Source organism: Nycticebus coucang, chromosome 11, assembly GCF_027406575.1.
Source record: "Nycticebus coucang isolate mNycCou1 chromosome 11, mNycCou1.pri, whole genome shotgun sequence".
Classification (NCBI taxonomy): Eukaryota; Metazoa; Chordata; class Mammalia; order Primates; family Lorisidae; genus Nycticebus; species Nycticebus coucang.
In genome coordinates, this window is record NC_069790.1 from 78,636,382 (window position 1) to 78,656,215 (window position 19,834).

A 19,834-nucleotide genomic window follows, 5' to 3' on the forward strand; every position below is an offset into this window, starting at 1 on the left:
GAGAGGGAGCACTGGTTCAGGATCTAACTATGTTTGGGGTTCTACAAGGAATTGAGGTCGCCTGGAAGATACAGAGCTGCTCTAAAAAAAATCAGGGTGGATTTTCTATGTATTCTCTGTTCTCCCGGGAATGAGGCACCATCTCCCTGGGCCTCTCTGCCAGATGCTGTGACAGCCTTCAGCTCCCTAACTTCCCCTTGATACCAAGTAACCTTCTAGTTCATCTGCAGGCAATTAATCATTGCTCACTGTAAGCCTCCACCCTCAACACCCATGATATTTTCTGAAACATTAATTTTTGTTTCAATAGTTGATCTTTTGTTTAGAATGTACTACATTACAGTAATGATACTAAATATTAAAATCAAAATACCTTATTATTCGACCTTCAATCTTAGAATTTAGCATTTCAGCCATTATTTGAAGGGCTCCTTACTGCGACGTGTCACATTTACACACATACACATGCACGTGCTGAAGTACTTTCAGTTTGAGCCGGTGATATTTTGGGCCCCGAATGCTCTGAAAAAAAAATAGAGAAATCTCTTACCGAGCTAAGGAAGTGAGCTCCCAGTCCTACCTCTGAAAATATTCAGCTTGATAACTCAGTCTTCAATATTACTAGGTTTCTCTTCCCCCATCCATTGACTACAATATATGAACAGGGTTCATTTGAATTCCCTTGGGGAAATAGATTTGGCCTTTAAAAGTCTCCCTAAGCGGATGTCTATTATTGTGGCTGTTGAGCCTTTTCTTATACAGTGCTTAGAACTAGCTACAAAAATATGGCATTTGTTTATGTTTCACAATGTGTATTTTTGGTTTGGATCTATGCAGTTTTAATTTGTCTCAGTCTCCACCAATTTTGGAAAAATTAGTTCAAAGAGTAAAAAAAAAAAATAACTACAGTAAACACGGCTCACTCTCATGTTCTTCTGAGCTATAACAGGAAATGCATTTCTGACACTTTTAAAATGAGCAATCAACTTGGTTAAAACTTCCTTCCTGGTCACTGCAACACTTCCTCTGCATCTGGATATGAAGGGAGCCCCAGAAAAGAGGAAGAGTCTAGAAGCACACTGGGTAGGTTTGAATTTGTTTTGTTTTCAAAAATTAAACAAATGACCCTTTGGCATCGTCGCCTCCGCTGCTTTATCAGGTATTGCTTCCTTCTATTTTTTGCCCTTTGTTGGATCTGACTCAGAATAGTGATACTTCCTTCTCAGCTAGGATGTTTTTATCTGGAAGTGTTGTCGGTTCTTGAGATGATACTACCACTACATGTCTGTGTTTCGTTGTCTAGTCCAACCTAAACCGTGGATATCCACAAGGTTCCGGCAATAGTTTTACAGGTGCATCAGAGGGTTTTTGTTTTTGTTTGGGAAGAAGAGAGAGGACACAGGAGCCTGAGCCATCCAGGCTTCACATTCTTACGGTGCATGCTCAGAGATAACTGTACTTAACAGTGTTTCAACGTCTTCTCATAAAAGGAAAAAGCTTCATGGCCTCTACCATGAAGGAAACCAGTGAGTATTTAGTCAGCCTTTCCTTCTGCATCCTGTAAGACTGTTTGGTGTCACTGAGGTAGATGTTACTGTTGTGTATTTGCATGTTGCTTAAATTCTGACATGTTTTATTTCAGGTTTCTATCAATAGTACTGTACCTTAGAGTTTTCATCTTTGTTAGTTATTATATAAGGCAGCAAAAGACTGAAATGAACATTTTAAACTGTAAGGGACACTTCTTTGGAACAGTTGGTTTCATTTACTTAACTAAGGATAACTTTGTAGTATTTTAAGAGAGGGAATATTGAATTTAAAATTAAGTAAAGCCAATATTTGAACATAAGTTTGGATCTAAGAAACTAGTCTTTCTCATCTTTTAATCAAAATCTCCTTTTTGGTATACATTGAATGATTATTTCTTAAGGAAATAAGCAATTGTGAGTCTCACTAACATTAGTTATTTGAGAGAGTGAATATTTTCTAAAGCAGTAATTTTTGTTTAAACAGTTGATTCTTACTTAAATATAATGTGTATTATATTGATACTAAATACCAAAATCAAATACTTTATTATTCATCTTCCAATTGTAATACTTTCAGCACTTCAATCTCTATTTGAAGGGTTTCATACTGTAGTATGTCACATTTATACTTAAATGCTTCCTGAAGGGTAGATACTTAAACATTTGTAGGAGGGGTGAATAAACTACCTAGAATAAATTTGTAGATTTGTGCTATAGAAATGAAAATATTAGAGCACAAAGAAGTTAAATAATTGGTTGGGTCTAAACAGCAAGTCACTGGAGTCTAGAAATCCTGGCTTCCATCCTGTGGTTCCTCCACTGTGTAAAGTAGAGGCAGATCAAACAAGTTGGTGTAAAGTTAAAATGACCCAAATGTTCACTTTACGAGAGGGACAGCCTTGGATAACTCCTCTAAGACACAGACCTAATATAGCAATGACAGCTAGAACATTTACACATTTCATGATTCAAAATTTTATGCATCTGCAATTCGTTTTGATTGCAACTTTGCCAATTTTGATATTTTTGAGTTTTATGAATGAAATGACTAATTTTCCTAAATAGAAAGGGAAAAAAAAGGAAAGAAAGGCAGGAAACTGTCTAGGGAGTAGATCCTGAGTCCAGACGGTTTAAAAATAAGGAACGTGAAGCAGGGTTGAGTAAGGTGTCTGGATTCCAAGAAGCGTGAGACTGAACAAGGAGGAAGTAGGTTTAAGGCCTGTTTTCAGAGTGAGGTGTCTCAGCACCTCATGTTGCACCTTGTAAACTCGAACTTTACTCTTACCTGCATTATTTTACTCATCTATGTGGTTCGGTATACTTAAGAGCAACAATTACTATTTTGACCTATTATGTCAGGCACTGTGCTAGATGTATGTTTCAGATATCTCTTCTTTTTTTAAATTTTTCAAATTATACAAAGGTAGAGTGATCAACGAATGCCTACATACCCATCACCCGTATTGAACAAGTATTACTTTTCTTTTTTTTTTGCAGTTTTTGGCCGGGGCTGGGTTTGAACACAACACCTCCGGCATATGGGGCCAGCGCCCTGCTCTGTTGAGCCACAGGTGCCGCCCTGAACAAGTATTACTTTATTTAACTCTCACCTCCACTCTCTGAGTTATTACTAACCCATCTGAGAAACCAGAAAGAGGCTCAGAGAATAATTAGGCCAAGTGCCCAGAGAGCAATGGGCGGGGCCAGGATTCACGCGCCAAGGCCTGTGCTCGAGGACTGCCGTCCCTCAGGTGGCAGTACTTGGTCCCTCCGGGTATTTGTAGGCCCATCAGTCTTCTGCACATTCCCTTCTGCTATCTCACGAGAAAATGTGAAGTGCTGTTCTTGTGACAAAGCCCTCTGTCCCTGCACTCCCAGGTCCCGTAGGGCATGGAGCTGGAGAACTATGAACAGCCCGTGGTTCTGAGAGAGGACAACGCCCGCAGGCGCCGCAGGATGAAGCCGCGGAGCACCGCCGCCAGCCTGTCGTCCATGGAGCTCATCCCCATCGAGTTCGTGCTGCCCACCAGCCAGCGCCACAGCAAGAGTCCCGAGACTGCGCTGTTGCACGTGGCGGGCCACGGCAACGTGGAGCAAATGAAGGCCCAGGCGTGGCTGCGCGCGCTGGAGACGAGCGTGGCCGCGGACTTCTACCACCGGCTCAGCCCCGACCACTTCCTCCTGCTCTACCAGAAGAAGGGCCAGTGGTACGAGATCTACGACAAGTACCAAGTAGTGCAGACCCTGGATTGCCTGCGCTACTGGAAGGTGCTGCACCGGAGCCCCGGCCAGATCCACTTGGTGCAGCGGCGCGCACCCACCGAGGAGACGCAGGCCTTCCAGCGACAGCTCACCGCCCTCATAGGCTACGACGTCACCGACGTCAGCAACGTGCACGACGACGAGCTCGAGTTCACACGCCGCCGCCTGGTCACCCCGCGCATGGCGGAGGTGGCTGGCCGCGACCCCAAGCTCTACGCCATGCACCCCTGGGTGACGTCCAAGCCCCTCCCCGAGTACCTGTGCAAGAAGATTGTCAACAACTGCGTCTTCATCGTCATCCACCGCAGCACCACCAGCCAGACCATCAAGGTCTCAGCCGACGACACTCCCGGCACCATCCTGCAGAGCTTCTTCACCAAGATAGCCAAGAAGAAGTCTCTGATGGACATCTCTGAAAGCCAGAACGAACAGGACTTTGTGCTGCGCGTCTGTGGCCGAGATGAGTACCTGGTGGGTGAAACGCCCATCAAAAACTTCCAGTGGGTGCGGCACTGCCTCAAAAACGGAGAGGAGATTCACCTGGTGCTTGATGCGCCCCCGGACCCAGCCCTGGACGAAGTAAGGAAAGAGGAGTGGCCGCTGGTGGATGACTGCACGGGAGTCACTGGGTACCACGAGCAGCTGACCATCCACGGCAAGGACCATGAGAGCGTGTTCACCGTGTCCCTGTGGGACTGTGACCGGAAGTTCAGGGTCAAAATCCGAGGCATCGACATCCCAGTCCTACCCCGGAATACTGACCTCACAGTTTTTGTAGAGGCAAACATCCAGCATGGGCAGCAAGTCCTCTGCCAAAGGCGAACCAGCCCCAAGCCCTTCACAGAGGAGGTGCTCTGGAATGTGTGGCTTGAGTTCAGTATCAAGATCAAAGACTTGCCCAAAGGGGCTCTACTGAACCTTCAGATCTACTGCGGCAAAACACCAGCACTGTCCGGCAAGGTCTCTGCGGACACATCTAGTTCTGAGTCCAGGGGCAAAGCTCAGCTTCTCTACTATGTGAACTTGCTGCTGATAGACCACCGATTCCTCCTGCGCCACGGTGAATATGTTCTCCACATGTGGCAGATATCTGGGAAGGGAGAAGACCAAGGGAGCTTCAGCGCTGACAAGCTCACATCAGCAACCAACCCAGACAAGGAGAACTCCATGTCCATCTCCATTCTTCTGGATAATTACTGTCACCCCATAGCCCTGCCTAAGCACCAGCCCAGCCCTGACCCAGAAGGGGACCGGATTAGAGCGGAAATGCCCAACCAGCTTCGCAAGCAATTGGAGGCCATCATAGCCACTGATCCACTTAACCCTCTCACAGCTGAGGACAAAGAATTACTCTGGCATTTTAGATATGAAAGCCTTAAGCACCCAAAAGCATATCCTAAGCTATTCAGCTCAGTGAAATGGGGACAGCAAGAAATTGTGGCCAAAACATACCAATTGTTAGCCAGAAGGGAGGTCTGGGACCAAAGTGCTTTGGATGTTGGGTTAACCATGCAACTCCTGGACTGCAACTTTTCAGATGAAAATGTGAGAGCCCTTGCAGTTCAGAAACTGGAGAGCCTGGAGGATGATGATGTTCTGCATTACCTTCTACAGCTGGTCCAGGTAGGTTGTTGGTGTTGTCAGCAGAACCCTCCTGCGAAAGAATTTATTTGCATGCACACAGGCACAGCATCCGTTGTCCTCAGACGCCCTCTGATCAGGGCTTTGTCATCAGTCAAAGCAGATCTGATGAAGCCACCTCAAAAAGTAGTAAACTGTCCCATTTACTTTTTTGCTGTCTTTGAGGGTTTCTGGGCAAGCATTTTAAAGACATTAGTACTCCACTTTTTAGGAGAATTGGCCCTGTGGGAATACTTTGTTCTCACTTTTTAATGGTAGATTCCACTTATGAAGGCTTCCTCATGCCAAGGCTTCAAGTGATTTTCATAGTTTTTGTATATTATCTCATTTTACTCTCATTTACTCAATTATGATGGAGAGGTCAAATTAGCATTTGCATTTTATATATAAGGAAACTGAGGCACAAGAGGCTAAGTAATGGGCCCAAGGTCACATACTTTGAAAGAAGCAGACCAGGATCCAAAACCTAGGAGGTCTGTCTCCAGGCTCTCCTCTTTCTACCATTCCCTTGACATCCTAGATTAGTCTGGTATTTGGAGGGTGTGGGCTAGATGGAAAAGGTCTTACTCTCTGCCTGTGTTTCCACACCAGTTCTCATGATGTTTCCTAGGGTCCTGAGAAGCTAAGTGATTTGCCTAAGATTTAGCTAGGGAGTTAAAGAAGGAAGGAACAGTGTGAGTGTTGACGAAAGCAGTTTTCAAGCTACACTGTACTGCTTGACAAGGAAAATGAAGTAAAGGAACTGGAATAGGAATGCGGTTTTAGAGCATAGATCTGTTCATTCATTAATTCAACAACGTATACCACTGAGAAGACTGGCATTACATGAGTATTCACACAAATAGATGGTGTTTTTTTTTGTTTGTTTGTTTTGTTTTGGGACAAAGTCTTAAGCTGTTGCCCTCGGTAGAGTGCTATGGCATCACAGCTCACAGCAACCTCCGACTCTTGGGCTTAAGCGATTCTCTTGCCTCGGCCTCCCAAGTAGCTGGGACTATAGGCACCCACCACAATGCCCAGCTATTTTATTTTTTTTGCAGTTGTCATTGTTGTTTTAGCTGGTCCAGGCCGGGTTCAAACCCACCAGCCTTGGTGTATGTGGCTGGCGCCCTACCCACTGAGCTATGAGCACTACCCACAAATAGATGTTTTATACTAAACTGTGACCAGTGCTTTGGGGAAAACTACAGAGTGCTATAAGAAAACAGGAATGCAGGGGACATCTAATTTAGGTTGAGGGACGCACGGGCAGTTCTAAGTAGGAGATGTTTGTCCTAAGATTTTTAGGATTGACCAGACACTAAACTGTCTAATCACTGTATTTATAGGAAGTCTGTGGAGTTTTTCAGTATTTTGGATATTCCAAAATATTTGGATATTCAACTCTGAATCTTTACCTTCCCATTAGCCAGGTACTTGAAGCATTACATTTGGCTTTTGCTTTTATCTATTAAATATACCCAATAGTTTTTCCACCCACTAGTTCAGATACTGGCATAATACAAAAGAATTTTAGAATAATTAAAGGATTTTTCAATTTTCTAGCTCTCCATAACAAAAACACAAAACAAATTTGCATGAGCTCTGTTTCAAATTGCAAGGCTACCATAAATATTCCTCATTGTCATTTTCATAAGGACACTTTACAGAATTGGCAAATGAATAGTATTCTTGGAAATGTAATGAAAGCAGTCAATAAAATTAACAGTGAATTTGTGGTCTTAAATTTATAGAAGAGTAGTCATTTGTAAAAGTATTTGAGACAATTTTGGCTAGAGTTAAATGACTCATTCCAGATCAAAATGGTGCCCTAGTTGAGATACTGTCTTTACAGAAGTGAAACATAAAGAAGGTCAGAAACACTCATATTAGAGTTAAAAACGTAAAACATTTCTAAATTGAGTACTGGTGGCTAAATAACCACATTCTCAGAATTAAGGCCTTAGATGCAGCTATAAGGGCACCCATTTGACCACACCTAAGAAAAGCACTTTTGAGAACATGGGTATAATTGGAACAGTGTGAACTCAATAGTGATCATTTCAAACTTGAGTAAAACCAGAGTAAAAATTGTAAATCCTACCAAGAAGCCCTGAGCCCTAAAATATAAATTAGAATGGGAATTTCTTCTGTTCCTTGGGAAAAAAAGGATAAACCATTTCTGTTGCAAGGGGACTGTTCCTAGATGTTTAATTTTAAGCCTCTGTCCATGTTTGACATCTATCTTCTAACTTCATGTAATAATCTAAACAATATTCATTAGTCTTGCTACTTTTTTTTTTTTTTTTTTTGGAGAGACAGAGTCTCACATACCACCCTCAGGTAGAGTGCCGTGGCATCACACAGCTCACAGCAACCTCTAACTCTTGGGCTTACGCGATTCTCTTGCCTCAGCCTCCCGAGCAGCTGGGACTACAGGCGCCTGCCACAACGCCCGGCTATTTTTTTGTTGCAATTTGGCCGGAGCTGGGTTTGAACCCGCCACCCTCGGCATATGGGGCCGGCGCCCTACTCACTGAGCCACAGGCGGTAGTCTTGCTACTTTAAAAATTATTAACTATCTCAAACTTGCAGGAAAGTACAGAGACTCATGTAACAAATATGCATGCAAGATTTAATTATGTTTTTACATTTTATTAGTTCCATTCCCTTAGTAATAGATCTGTCACCTAAGTCAATATTCTCTACATTAGCCACGAGACATGAAAACTACTAAAGACTAAAAATGAAGATCAAATTCTACCCAAGGAAGCAAATAAAATCAGGACTTTGGGACAAAAAGCTCTGTACACACCTTAGCATGTCAGGGTGGTGGTGACGGCTGTGTGTGGATTGATCTAGGCCAATCTTTTACTTGCCAGTGAGAAGCCAAAAAGGAAAGCTGTCACATAGGGCTTTTAGGATTTTCACATCTAAGAAATACATTTCTCTTCTGTAAGATGTATACTTACATCTCTCTCCCCTGTCCATTTTCCTTCTTATAACCTCTCTTTCCTTTCACTTTATAGATTTCTTATAGCTATCTTCACCTTTCTCCTCTACGCTTCCAGTAAAACCAGCAGAACCCTAATTGGAACAAATGGCTCTCTCCTCTTCACCTTTGCAGTTATCACAAGCAGGTGACCCTGAGTCAGAAGTTTCGGCCTCTAATCCATTTCTGTCATCGGATACTCTATGATCTTAAGCAAGTAGTTCATTCTGGTCCTCAGTGTCCTGAGAAAGAAAGGAGCTTAAGTGAACTGGAGAGATTTGCATCACTTTAGCCATAAAAACCCTCTCAAGCAGAGCACCAGTTTTTTTCTCCTTTCCCTTTCCTGATTCACCAACATAGAATGCAATCCCACAAACGCTAATGTGTTCTTCCTTCAGGCTGTGAAATTTGAACCATACCATGATAGTGCCCTTGCCAGATTCCTGCTGAAGCGTGCTTTAAGAGTAAGTACTTTTACTTTGATAATAGCATGAAATTTTAAGTAGGCAGGAATTGACTAATAGACCTAGAGCATTAGTTAGAATAATTTCAACCTTCTTGTATCCACCCTCAGAACAAAAGAATTGGTCACTTCTTGTTTTGGTTCTTGAGAAGTGAGATAGCACAGTCCAGACACTATCAGCAGAGGTTCGCGGTAATCCTAGAAGCCTATCTGAGGGGCTGTGGTACAGCCATGCTGCACGACTTTACCCAGCAAGTTCAAGTAATCGAGATGTTACAGAAAGTCACCATTGATATTAAATCACTCTCTGCCGAGAAGTATGATGTCAGTTCCCAAGGTACAGTGGCTATATTTTCTCAGTTCTCTTTCCAAATGCCTTTATCTCCAAATGCCATCATTCCTATAATTCTTCTTTCTGAAACCCGTGTTACATCTTCATAAAGGCAGTCAAGAACACATTTTTAGTATTTTGTCCGCATGGAGTAAGCAAATTTAAAGTTCTCATTTTACAAGTTAATAAGTTTTTAACTGTATGTATATGCTTAGTGATGAAGTTATGATCATAGATATTAAACTCTTTGAAAAATTAAAAAGCATTATGCAGTAGTTAGATGTATTCTTTAAGAAGAGTTGTACGCATACACACACTATCCATTTCTAAATCTTTACTTTTTTCTCTGCATCTTTGTGCCTAAGGCTTCCAAGTTTTCAGTCCTTCCAAGCTCTGAATTATTGAGAGGCCATTTTTAATTTTTTGCATTTCTTCATATACATATATTTGTATCTCAGAATAATATGTCTCTATGCATGTATATGCACACACAGTTGGCCCTCTACATCCATGGTTCCACATCTGTGAATTCAAGCAAACCACAGATTGAAAATATTTTTTTAAATTTCATCTGTACTAAATATGTATAGATTTTTCTTGTCATTATTCTCTAAACAATACGATCCCCCATGGATATCAACAGATGATTATTGATGAGACTAACAGATAATAGATTAAGTGTGTACATGACTAAAAAAGTATAAAACCTAAACTTGGAATAAAGAATTTTGCTATATGCCATCCCACGGTATATAGTCTGTTTCTTGACTTAATAATTACAGGAGCGAGTTTACACCCACGGCAAAGCTGCTGTTCATTCGCGTCTTCGGTCACTCAACAATTATATAGGGGCTCCCAATATAATTGATTCTCCCACTACCAGAGATTCTGTTCCTCCTCTTTCCCTTGTCTCTATTTTTTGCAGGTTTTTTGGCCAGGGCTGGGTTTGAACCCACCACCTCAAGTATATGGGGCAGCACCCTACTCCTTTGAGCCACAGGCGCCGCCCTCACTTGTCTCTTTTATCTTTCAATAAACCCTGTCCATTTGCTTAAAAAAAGAGGCAATTATATATACATATAAATTTATATATACATATGTATTATATTATATGTATATATAAAGATATGTGTTTATCTCACCTTTATATACACATGCCACCCCTTTCGAAGCCATTTCCCATATTCTCTTATCCTTACCCTAAAAAAGCTTATTCTTACTTAGGAAAATTAATTATTCCTTTTCTGTATTCTGATAGGCTTTGACTGATACAGCATTCATTTAAAGTCATTAACATATTTTTCTGGTCTGGTAAACTGTGAATCTTGAAGCTAGAGGGTACTTCTTTTTCATTTTTATATACCTGAACCTAGCACTGTGGCTTGTTGCATACATTCTTACTAATATACTCAGCCAGTATTTTAAACTTCTGAACATTTTAAATTTCTACTGATTTCCTTTGATTCTTTTGCAATACATCAGGAATGTTCACTCCTAAAAATGATAGTGGTAATAATAATATTTTATTTTTATTTTACAAAAATAAAAGGGAAACATTTGTACTGACCTCCATTCTATCCAGAAAGCAATTTTTAATTTATGTATTTTGCCTTTAGAATTTTGAGGCTGTCACATCTTCTCTACACAACCTAACTTCCTCTTTTTTTTTTTTTTTTGTTGTTGGGGAATCATCGAGGGTACAAAGAACCAGGTTACACTGCTTGCATTTGTTAGGTAAAGTCCCTTTTATAATTGTGTCCCACGCCCAAGAGGTGTGTCACACTCTGTGACCCCCCACCCCCCTTCCTCCTTCCCTAACCTAACTTCCTCTTTTGAAAAGAGCTTACATAGCCTTACCCGAATATCATTTGTTATTGTCTTCAGATGTCTGTTTCCCAGATAGAACTTTAAAGTTTCACACTCTAAAAAGAAAACTATAGTATTAATTCCTCCCTCCCCAGAACATTGTTCTTTACCTGATTGTATTGGCATCTGTGTACCCTCCCATGTATATTCATATATTTGTGTCTCCTGTTGTAGTATATGTATGTGGTCATATTGCTCATGGGAAACCTAACTTACCACACTACTTCACATGGGTAGTTCTTCAAAGGCAGGGCTCTACCCTCTTTTCTCCTGTATCACACCAGAACAAATGAACAGAATGCTGGGAATAAGTATGCTGTCAGGAAATGTTCTGTTTCATGGACTCACATATTTCTTATGTACTTTTGACAATTACAGTTGTTTCACAACTAAAACAAAAGCTTGAAAACCTGCAGAATTCTAATCTCCCCAAGAGTTTTAGAGTTCCTTATGATCCTGGATTGAAAGCAGGAGCACTGGTGGTAGGTATCACTTGGATATCTCTTTGTGGTCTTTTTGTCTAGACGATGTCTAACATGCTTTCCAGGCCCCAGGACTTAAAAGCAGATGTTTATGCAGAGACAAGGAAGCTGACAAGTCTGAGGATGGGCTTCTGTCAAGCTCTTATCTAATCATGGGCTCCTGGAAGCCTCAGCACTAGGCAATGTCCTTTTTATTTTGTTTTAAATCAGCTTATTGAAGTATCTTTTACATACAATAAATTTTTCCATTTTGGTGTCCAAGTCAGTGAGTTTAGACAAATTTTTACAGTCATATGAATGTAGTCATTGTAGTCATTACTACAATTAAAATAGAAAACATTTCCATAGAAATGTTATAGGAAAAGTTCTCTTATATTCCTTTGCAGTTAGTCCTTTTCTACCTCCCATATAAAAGCATATAATTTTGCTTTTTTCTAGAATTTTATTAAGTGTAATCATATAGCATATGGTTTTATATCTGGATAATGCTTTTAAGATTCATTCCTGTTATTGTATGTATCAATAATTTAGTCCTTTTATGATGGAATATTATTTCTTTGGATGGATATACCACAGTTTGTTTTCCTTTTTTTTTTAGTAAATATTTAACAGTGAGATAACTGGGTCAGACTATAAGTGTGTATTTAATTTTACAAGTTCCTGAAAAATTATTTTTCCAAAGTAGCTGTAGCATTAAATTCCCACCAGCAAGGTATTCAAGTTCCAGTTGTTCCACATCCTTGCTAACACTTATTATCTGTGTTTGTGATTTTAGCCATTCAAGTGAGTGTGAAGTAGTATCTCACTGTTATTTTTATTTGAATTTCCCTAATGATGTTTAACACCTTTTGTGTGTTTATTTTCCATTAGAGTATCTCCTTCTGAAAATTTTCTCTTCAAATGTTGACATTTTTATTATTTTTATTTATGAGAGTTATTTATATAAACTGGACACAAATTCTTTTCTTTTCTTTGAGACAGAGTCTCACTCTATTATCCTGGGTAGAATGCTGTGGCATCTTCATAGCTCACAGTAACCTCAAACTCTTGGGTTCAAGCAATCCTCTTGCCTCAGCCTCCCAAGTAGCTGAGACTACAGGTATGCACCACCATACCCAGCTAGCTTTTCTATTTTGGGTAGAGATGGGGTCTTGCTCTTGCTCAGGCTGGTCTTGAACCCCTGAATTCAAGCAATCCATCTGCTTTGGACTCCCAGAGAACTAGCATTACAGGCATAAGCCACTGTGTCCATCCTTCAAATTCTTTATCAGGCATACATTTCATAAATATTTTTTCCTAGTCTGTGGATTGCTTTTTTTATTTTTTTATAAGTGCCTTTCAGAGAGCAGAAGATTTTAATTTTGATTAAGTTCAATTTAAAACTTTTTCTTTCATGATTTGTGCTTTTAGTGTCTTATCTAAGAACTATATATTTAATCCAATGCTTATATCTGGGGTGATCTCCCTACCCTCTAAGGAACATTTGACAATATGTAGAGACATTTTTCATTGTTATAACTGGGAAAATGTTATTGACATTTAGTGGATATAAGCCAGGTATAATGCTGCTAATTATCCTACAAAGAACAGGATGGTCTCCATAACATAAATTATACAGCCCAAAGTGTCAGTAGTGCCAAGGTTAAGAACTCCTGGCCTAACTCACTGTGACGAATTTTTTTTCCTAGAAGTTTTATGGTTTTGACTCCTTAAGCTTATGAGTTTTTGAGTTCATTTTTGTATGTAGTATGTGATAAAGACCAGAGTTCATATTTTTATTTTATTTGTTTTTTTGAGACAGAGTCTCACTTTATCACCCTTGATAGAGTGCTATGGCATCATAGCTCACAGCAACCTCAAACTCTTGGGCTCTAGTGATCCCCTTGCCTCAACCTCCCGAGTAGCTGGACTATACGTGCCCACCATAACACCCAGCTATTTTTAGAGACAGGGTCTTGCTCTTGCTCAGGCCAGTCTGGAACTCTTGAGCTCAAGGTGATCCACCCACTTTGGCCTCCCAGAGTGCTAGGATTACAGGTGTGAACCACCACACCTGGCCTAGAGTTCATTATTTTAATGTGAACATCCAGATTTTTCTGACATTATTTGTTGGAAAAAACCTTCTCCAGTTTAATTACTTTGGCACTTTCGCCAAATATCAACTGGCCATGTATGTGAACGTCAATACCTAAGATCCTCTATTCTGTTCCACTGATCTGTCCTTATATCAACATCACATGCTCCTGACTATATTCAAATAACAAAGTACTTCATGTCCATGTACTCACACATATCCTTCATTAGCTCCCCTGCATCTTTGTACCATTTTTATTATACATTTCATTTCTACAGGTGTTATAAACCCTACAATACATTATTATTTTTCCTTGAAACAGTTAAAAATAGATTTAACAGGATTCATAGATTAAACTTTTATGTTCTGTTTACCCACATATTTACCTTTACTGGGTACTCGTCATTGCTTTCTGTATGTCCAGACTTCCATTTGGTATTGCTTCCCTTTAGTCTTTAACAGGTAGTGGTGAAGTTGCTCTCCTTTAAAGGGGATCCGGGAGTACCAGAATTCTGTGAGTGAGGTGTGGACAGTGTGGGATCTGCTGCATCTCTTAGGTACCTCTGCAGGCTCTTATAGTTCTTTGGAGCACAGTTTGAGAACCACGGTGTAAGTGTCAAGAATTTGTTCACACATAGCATTTCTAGATTTGATAAGAACACCTTCTATATTTTTGCCCGAATATTGAAAATGATTTTTCATCTATAACTCTGTCCTGGTTGTTTATGATGATGCTTTGCAAGAGAATTTGCGTCTCTACTGTGTATATTCATTATTCATTGCATGTAGGAAATATGTGACTGCTTTCTTACAGATTGAAAAATGTAAAGTGATGGCCTCCAAGAAGAAGCCCCTGTGGCTTGAGTTTAAATGTGCCGATCCTACAGCCCTATCAAATGAAACAATCGGAATTATCTTTAAACATGGTGATGATCTGCGCCAGGACATGCTTATTTTACAGGTATGTGCATGCTAAGGAGTTGTTTTTAGTTATCTGAAAGAAGGCTCTGTAGTAGATCTAAGACATGCCTTCCACAGATTCTGTTCTGTTCTTTTCTTTCATACGATAAATAGTGATCAAAGATTATGTAATAGAAACTTTTGGGGAACATGACTGTGGACCTTTAGATATGCGATCTAATGAGCATCACAGTTCTGTCTGTTTCTTCCAAAATGCATATCCAACACGACCAAGGAGCTAGATACATTTCCCTCTCCTAACTTATTTTGATACGTCCCACTCCATTCACACCAGCACCCACCTTACTGCTATTGGTGGACATATCTACACACTCACAGGCGCTCTTCTTAGATGTTGTCTCCTCTGATCATATATACAAACTCAAAGGAATGAAGTGATAAGAAGGAGAGAGAAGGTTTTTCCGGTTACGTACTGGAGAAATCATGCAGGTGAGTGATAAGACTAAACATGCAAATATTATTAGGGCAGAAGCTGAATAGTGAAGGTGTCAGTGCTAATCGTTTTCATATTTTCTAACGTTTTTGGACAGACTTTAGTGTCACAGATATGTAAAATAATATTCTCCAGATTCCAGTTTTTCAACATTGTAGGAGCAAGAATTTCTGAAACTTTGTTTATAAAAGATAAACCATATTGATTTAATGGTAACCTATTTAAAAACTGGTCATGTTTCCATTCTCTCCAAGTTTTTGTTTTTACTTATCTCTAATGTGGAAATAATTATACCCTTACTTTACTTTTATTTCAAGAAGGGTGTGTGTATTTTCCAGGACGCATGTTAGAAAATAAAGAAAGAAAGAAGGAAGGAAGGAAATCCTTCAAACCTTTTGCGAGTTTGTGAAATTTCAAATAAATCTGTAGAATATTTTGAATTATTTGAAGATAGATACTTCAAAATCACTCTATTATTTCTCATTCTGTGAAAAAGGTTTCCCTTAAGTATTTTGTTGTATTGATTTATTATAGGCACACCATTTGGCAGCTAGTGGCAAGTTATTTAAACTCTTGACACCTTTGTTACTTCACCTGCAGAATGGGAGTAACAATCCTGCCCTTACTCTAGGGTAATGCAAGGATTACACTTAAAACAGCAGTCAGTAAATGCTGCTATCATCACCACCATTTTTGTTCTTGCTGCTTTTGTTGTATCCTTAGAGTGGTAAACATGTGTAAGAATGTTAGAGTCATTGTGGTAACACATACACAACTAAACCTGAACATTTTAAACAGAGAGATGATGAACCATGGTTAAAACCTACCCCCTGTGCAATTCATTTATACTCTTCCCCACGGTACATTTCAGGGACTGAAGTGGGGAAACTGTAGAGTGCCAGGTTGATCGACAAAAGTACAGTTGTCAGTTATATATTTTACCTTGACTTCTCTATTTCCTGTTACCAAATTACTATTTTTCAAGGGAGAAGACAAATGTATTAGATAAACATATGTACTTATGATAGGAACATGTCTGTTTTTTGATGCCCAGATTCTACGAATCATGGAGTCCATTTGGGAGACCGAATCTCTGGATCTGTGCCTCCTGCCATATGGTTGCATTTCAACTGGTAACAAAATAGGTATGTGGTTATCTCAGGAGAGGAATATACCGCTCAGTAGTTTTGGAAGATTCTATTTCCTTCCCTGTAGGCACTTAGTAACTAAAAAATCGCAATTATAATCTATATAAAAAGGAAGAAAGCGTTTCCATGCTGGTGAGTGTGACTCTGAATTTAATATGGATATGTAGAAAATACAGGCGCACACGATTCAAACCCTTGTGACTATACATGGAAATGATCTGGGTAAGAACTTGTTCCCTCCTCTTTCCTTCTCCACCTCTAGACTTTAACTCGAAACTTTTCTCTCACAAATAACATTTAAAAATAGACGGAAAGATCTGTCACTTATTTTAATATTCCAGGATTCACATTATCAAAGCTATTACACACTCTCCTCTTAGGTACTTTTATAGACATCCAACATTAGTTTCAGTCAAACATATGTTTATTCAAGTTTCTGATTTGAGAGGTCTTAGAACTACAAACCATTTACATTTGACCCTGTAATTTTAAAAAGGGAAAGGCACGGATTGCCATGTGTAGAAGGATGCGCTGAGCACATAAACGCTTTTATTTATTACTGTTCAAAATTAGCACTTTCCTCTTGTCACTCAGGGATATTGAAAGTTTATCCCACACAACTCGCATATCTTCTTCCTTTTCTTTCTCTTCCTTCTAAGAAAAGCAACTGCATGGACCTGAAAAATAACCATTTAGTTTAAAAAACAAAACAAAACAAACCACTCCTCTGCCTCCATTCAACGAAGACCTAGCCACGCTTCCTCCAGGCAGGTGCCAGGTCCCAGTCCCCGTCAATCTGTGCCTCCTCCTCACGCAGGAATGATCGAGATCGTGAAAGATGCCACAACAATTGCCAAAATTCAGCAAAGCACAGTGGGCAACACGGGCGCGTTTAAAGACGAGGTCCTCAATCACTGGCTCAAAGAAAAATCCCCTATTGAAGAAAAGGTGAGCTCATGCTTTTCTCCACTTTAGAGGCTCCTTTCACATCCTCAGATTGTCATTTGTATAGCAGTAGTGGTTGCAGGGTTGCAAAGGGTCAACCAGCATCTCGCAGGAAGCCCTTTACTCACAACCCGAGGCGGGGTTTACGTGCTTTCTGTGATGGCGACGTAGCCTTGTCTGTGTAAAACAGAGGCATTCAGTTCAAGACTCCGGGAGCATGTGCTTCTCTTTTGATTATCAGGCATGCTTTGCTTAAAATTTGGTTCTGTAAAATAACCTTAGCACTTTTTATGGCTATCTGTTTTTGTCGTTCGGCCAAAAGATTTAGTTACCACGTATAAATTCTTTTCTACCTGGGCAACACAATATGCCCAATAAAGCCATTTCTAATGTTCTGCTGTATTCTCATCCAAATGGTAAATCAAGGCTGCTGGAAATGTCAGTCCCACCATCCTCTGCAGGGCATATGCTGCCTCCTTCACAAGCTGTGTGCTGAGGCTGTTTGGCTGTCGTTTAAAGTTCTGGGGCACAGGATTAGCACTTCTCATTTGCATGGTTAGCAGCCTTTTGGGGAGGAAATATAATTAGTACCACTTATTAATCCGTTATACATGTGGATTTGTGAACCCATGCATACTCTAAGTGGTCACAAGCAAAACATATGCTCACAAATGAATGAGAAATTACTATGGGCTTTGTGTAGTTGCTGGCCAGCGGAGCATGGAGAGGAAGCGGACCCTTTGATTAAATTACGGTTGCCCTTTGACTCCTTTTCTTCTCATGTTATTGTGATCCGTTGAATCTTCACCTAATACATAAGCAGAGTGATGAGGGAGTGGGCACTTAATAGCTATATAACGCTAATGAAATCAGACACAAATAACTTGCTCTCTGAAAATGGTTTCCAGAGCAGTGTCTGTTTGGAAGTCATTTGTAGATTCATGCTGCTTTTTGTAGTTAGAAGAACAAGTAATATTCGGATGCATTTTAATTAGTTTCAGGCAGCAGTGGAGAGATTTGTTTATTCCTGTGCAGGCTACTGTGTGGCAACCTTTGTTCTCGGAATAGGCGACAGACACAATGACAACATTATGATCACGGAGGCAGGTGAGTTTACTTACTGCAGAACAATCTTTTTTATTGTGGCAAAATATACATAACATAAAATTCATTTTTAAGGGTACATGGTCCAGTGGCATTAAGTACACATTGTACAACTCTCACCACCAGCCACAATTGTTTAATCTTCCCCATTAAACACTGATTCCTAATTCCCTCTCCTTCCAGACCAGAGTAATTTTGAAATGGAGTTTAAGGCTGAGCATATATTTAGAAGTCATTATTACGTAGGGAGCATCACTCTAGAGAGACCACATGCCTTGAGGACTGAGATGTGAGTGAGGAAAGAAGAGGCAGAAAATGAGAATGAAGAAGGCCGAGTTAGAGAGGCAGCTGGGAAACTAGGAGAGGGTCAGATCCCAGAAGTGGTGAAGGCGGGAGTGACCACCAGTTGCAGAGAAGCAGCAGAAAGAACTCAGATATCCTTGAATCTGAACCTTCGTGCTTCCTTCACCCACCTGGCTTCCATGGCTCACTGTTCTGACAGGTTAGTAGTAGCCATCACATCTTGAAATTTTTCTCTATGAATCTGGACCATGTTAAGAGTAGAGTCTGGAAAAGCACCAGAGTGAGGCAGATTGCTCACTCCCTGTGAGAATCAAAAGAGAGATGTACGTATGGACTACAGAAATGATACAGGGCTGAAAGCATGAGAAGAGATGATGGTGATTGTGGTGGTGATAGTGGCAGTGGTAGAAACTGACCCACAGGAGATTCCAAATGATTAATTTCCATTGTGCTGCTCAGAGGAAAAAGATGAACGCCCCTCCCCCGCCAAGCAGAGTGAAACATCAGTCTGTCCTGAGTTACTTAAAGAGCATAAGAGAACCTTGTTATAATGATGACATTGTGGCCAGAGAGTTCTGATTAATGTTTCCAGGAATACTTTTGAGATATATTTGTTATGGCATTGGCTGTCATCTAAAGATCACCAGACAGATACCAAAAACATACTTGGTTCAAAGTATGCTATGTGACTACTGCTCTCGTACACCTGCTAAGACAAAAAAAACTAACAAAAACATTGCAAAAAATGTTTTCACCCAAGATAGCTCATTTTTAGGCAACTTAAAAAATATTTCAAAAAACAAAAAATGTTATCACAAATTCTTATGCCAGTGTAATGATATCAGGTGTCTTCTTTTCTTAGGAAACTTATTCCATATTGACTTTGGGCACATTCTTGGGAATTACAAAAGTTTCCTCGGCTTTAATAAAGAAAGAGTACCCTTTGTACTAACCCCAGACTTCCTGTTTGTGATGGGAACTTCTGGAAAGAAGACAAGCCCACACTTCCAGAAATTTCAGGTAAGTGCCCTGCCTCTCCATCACCGGCTAAGAACACCATCCCAGCAGGGGACGCCTACAGTGCTCAGCACCCCTCACCCCTCAGACTGCTTAGAGGCCTGTCTGGTTCTGTCCCACCCCTTCTGGCACAGCCAACCCTGTGTCCTCCCTGTCACCTCCATTCCCTTCCTAAACGATGCTTCTTAGTAAGCCTCCCACCTAATACCTAAAAGCAAGGAAAAGTATTTCATAAGCAGTGGGACTGGCAAATAGGGAGCACCAGGATGGCACTGCCACTAAAG

At 40.3% G+C, this 19,834-nt stretch overlaps 1 protein-coding gene across 4 annotated transcripts in view; it reads left to right on the top strand.

Moving 5' to 3' along the window:
- Positions 1 to 1,011: 1,011 nt before the first annotated feature.
- Positions 1,012 to 19,834, top strand: part of PIK3CG (phosphatidylinositol-4,5-bisphosphate 3-kinase catalytic subunit gamma) — a 37,454-nt gene continuing 18,631 nt past the window's right edge. Inside the window, exons 1-10 of one of the 4 annotated variants that reach the window (XM_053553384.1) lie at positions 1,012 to 1,083; positions 3,408 to 5,414; positions 8,802 to 8,867; positions 8,978 to 9,203; positions 11,442 to 11,545; positions 14,434 to 14,580; positions 16,088 to 16,178; positions 16,999 to 17,129; positions 18,122 to 18,233; positions 19,396 to 19,553. In XM_053553384.1, coding sequence (XP_053409359.1) covers positions 3,420 to 5,414; positions 8,802 to 8,867; positions 8,978 to 9,203; positions 11,442 to 11,545; positions 14,434 to 14,580; positions 16,088 to 16,178; positions 16,999 to 17,129; positions 18,122 to 18,233; positions 19,396 to 19,553 — 3,030 coding nt within the window. In that variant the 5' untranslated portion in view covers positions 1,012 to 1,083; positions 3,408 to 3,419. Of the gene's footprint in view, positions 1,160 to 1,181; positions 1,527 to 3,407; positions 5,415 to 8,801; positions 8,868 to 8,977; positions 9,204 to 11,441; positions 11,546 to 14,433; positions 14,581 to 16,087; positions 16,179 to 16,998; positions 17,130 to 18,121; positions 18,234 to 19,395; positions 19,554 to 19,834 lie in introns of those variants that run through there. The other 3 variants (XM_053553385.1, XM_053553387.1, XM_053553386.1) reach the window with 3 other exon arrangements.